This window comes from Mandrillus leucophaeus, unplaced genomic scaffold (genome assembly GCF_000951045.1).
Source record: "Mandrillus leucophaeus isolate KB7577 unplaced genomic scaffold, Mleu.le_1.0 Scaffold28, whole genome shotgun sequence".
NCBI lineage: Eukaryota > Metazoa > Chordata > Mammalia > Primates > Cercopithecidae > Mandrillus > Mandrillus leucophaeus.
The window spans coordinates 3,384,198-3,386,031 of record NW_012102920.1 but is presented as its reverse complement, the minus strand read 5'-3'; the positions used below and the strand labels follow the sequence as shown (position 1 = coordinate 3,386,031).

General features: G+C 55.0%; 1 protein-coding gene across 1 annotated transcript in view; it reads right to left on the bottom strand.

Annotated features, from left to right (window-relative positions):
* EHMT1 (euchromatic histone-lysine N-methyltransferase 1) overlaps window positions 1-1,834 on the bottom strand; it is a 184,275-nt gene that overhangs the window by 58,710 nt on the left and 123,731 nt on the right. Inside the window, exon 14 of the mRNA XM_011985185.1 lies at window positions 543-625. Within this exon, the coding sequence (XP_011840575.1) occupies window positions 543-625 (83 nt within the window). The remainder of the gene's footprint in view (window positions 1-542; window positions 626-1,834) is intronic.

The following is a 1,834-nucleotide window of genomic DNA, read 5'->3' as shown; positions in this document are numbered from 1 at the left end:
GTCAGAGAAATCAAGCCTAGAGCTGTGAGCTCAGAGACCAGATGATCACTGGGAAGGCTCTATCTACTCTGATTATCTAACAAGCACGCTGTTGGGTATTAGAAATCTGATGCAATCGGTTTGCCTGTTATAAAATACCTATAGCCGAATCCTACTTTGTCCACACCACAGCTGCTGTGATCAGCACAGGTGAGACATCAGCTGCCGTCATCACCACACATCTCAGCAGGGCCCCAACTCACTAGTTTTGCTTTTCCTTAATCTACATTTCTGCTTGATTTAATAATCGCATTCCTAATTCCTTTTTAAAGATTAGAACTTCGTAGAGAATAGTTCTACCGTCCTGCATAACTGAATATGAATACCATAAAAAGCCTCAACAGCAGTGGGCGACCTCTTCGCACTCATCAGAGAACTCAGAGACACAGAAACAGAAAACCAAAACGAGGCCAGCCTTCCGAGGAAGGGGCAACAACGGCTCTCGGCTTCTTTCAGTGCCACAGGGCCGGTCGCGTGTGCCCGGGTGGCAGGAAGGCACTTACCCAGCATGAGGAGCACCTTCTGAAGCTCCCCTTGCCTGGCGGAGAAGTACAGCTGCTTTGGGTGGAAGCGAAGCTTCTTGGGTCTGTGGGAAGCACAGGACAACAGTTGGGTCAGCATGGGGCTCCGCGTCCCCCCCGTGAAGCTGAAGGCTGGAAGGCCCAGGGAACGTCTGCCCACCAGCCCCACAAGCCCAAGTGCAAACCCACCAGTCTTGAGAGAGCTCATGGTAAAAGCTGCAGAACAAGAAACTGCCTTCCCCGTCACTGCAGGAGAACGCCACACACCGTGAGGCTTTACACAACGCGACAACAGAGCCAGCGCAGGATGCAGGGGAACAGGGTCACGGCAGGCCCCAAGGACCTCATCTATGCTCAGCACGGCCAAGACCAGCCCCGGCCAGGATGAGCCCACACAGCGTGGTCATGAGTGAGGGCACAGCTCGCACTACAGAAGATGCCTGGGGCAGTGAGAGCTGTCAACACTGGCACTTTTGCTTTGAAACCTTAACTCGATGACTAAGCTGATAACTGATATGGTTTAGACCTGTGTCCCTCCCAAACCTCATGTTGAAATGTGACCTCCAGTGTTGGAGGTGAGACCTGGTAGGAGGTGACTGGATCCTGGAGGCAGATCTCTCATGAATGGCTTCGCGTCATCCCTCCCCCGGTGAGTGAGTTCCTGCTCAGTCAGTTCCCACAAGATCTGGTCACTTAAGAGTCTGGGAGCCTCCCCTTCTCTGTCTCCTGCTACTGCTCCTGCTTTGCCTCCCACCATGACTGCAGCTTCCTGAGGCCTCCCAAGGAGCAGATGCCAGCACCATGCCTCCTGTACAGCCTGGAGAACCGCGAGCCAATTAAGCCTCTTTTCTTTGTAAATTATCCAGCCCTGGGCATTTCTTTATATTGACACAAAAGCAGACTAACGCAATCACCAAGGGATGGGGGAGAAAGTGGGGGTTGGGAACAGTCTGGGGTCTGGTCGGTGAGCAGGGTCTGTGGGCATCGGCAGATGGCACCGTCACTTCAGGAACAGGCTCAGAGGTGAGGCTGGAGGCAGACAGAGGGGAGCTCCAGGGAGGAGGCCAACACAAGCCTCAGTGCCACAGTCTGGTCTGCCTCCCTGGGGGAGCAATGCTGAGAGGAGGACGAGGAGGGCTGGTCTGCCTCCCTGGGGGGGCAATGCTGAGAGGAGAATGAGGAGGGCTGGTCTGCCTCCCGGTCCGGGGGCAATGCTGAGAGGAGGACGAGGAGGGCTGGTCTGCCTCCCGGTGAGGGGGCAATGCTGAGAGGAG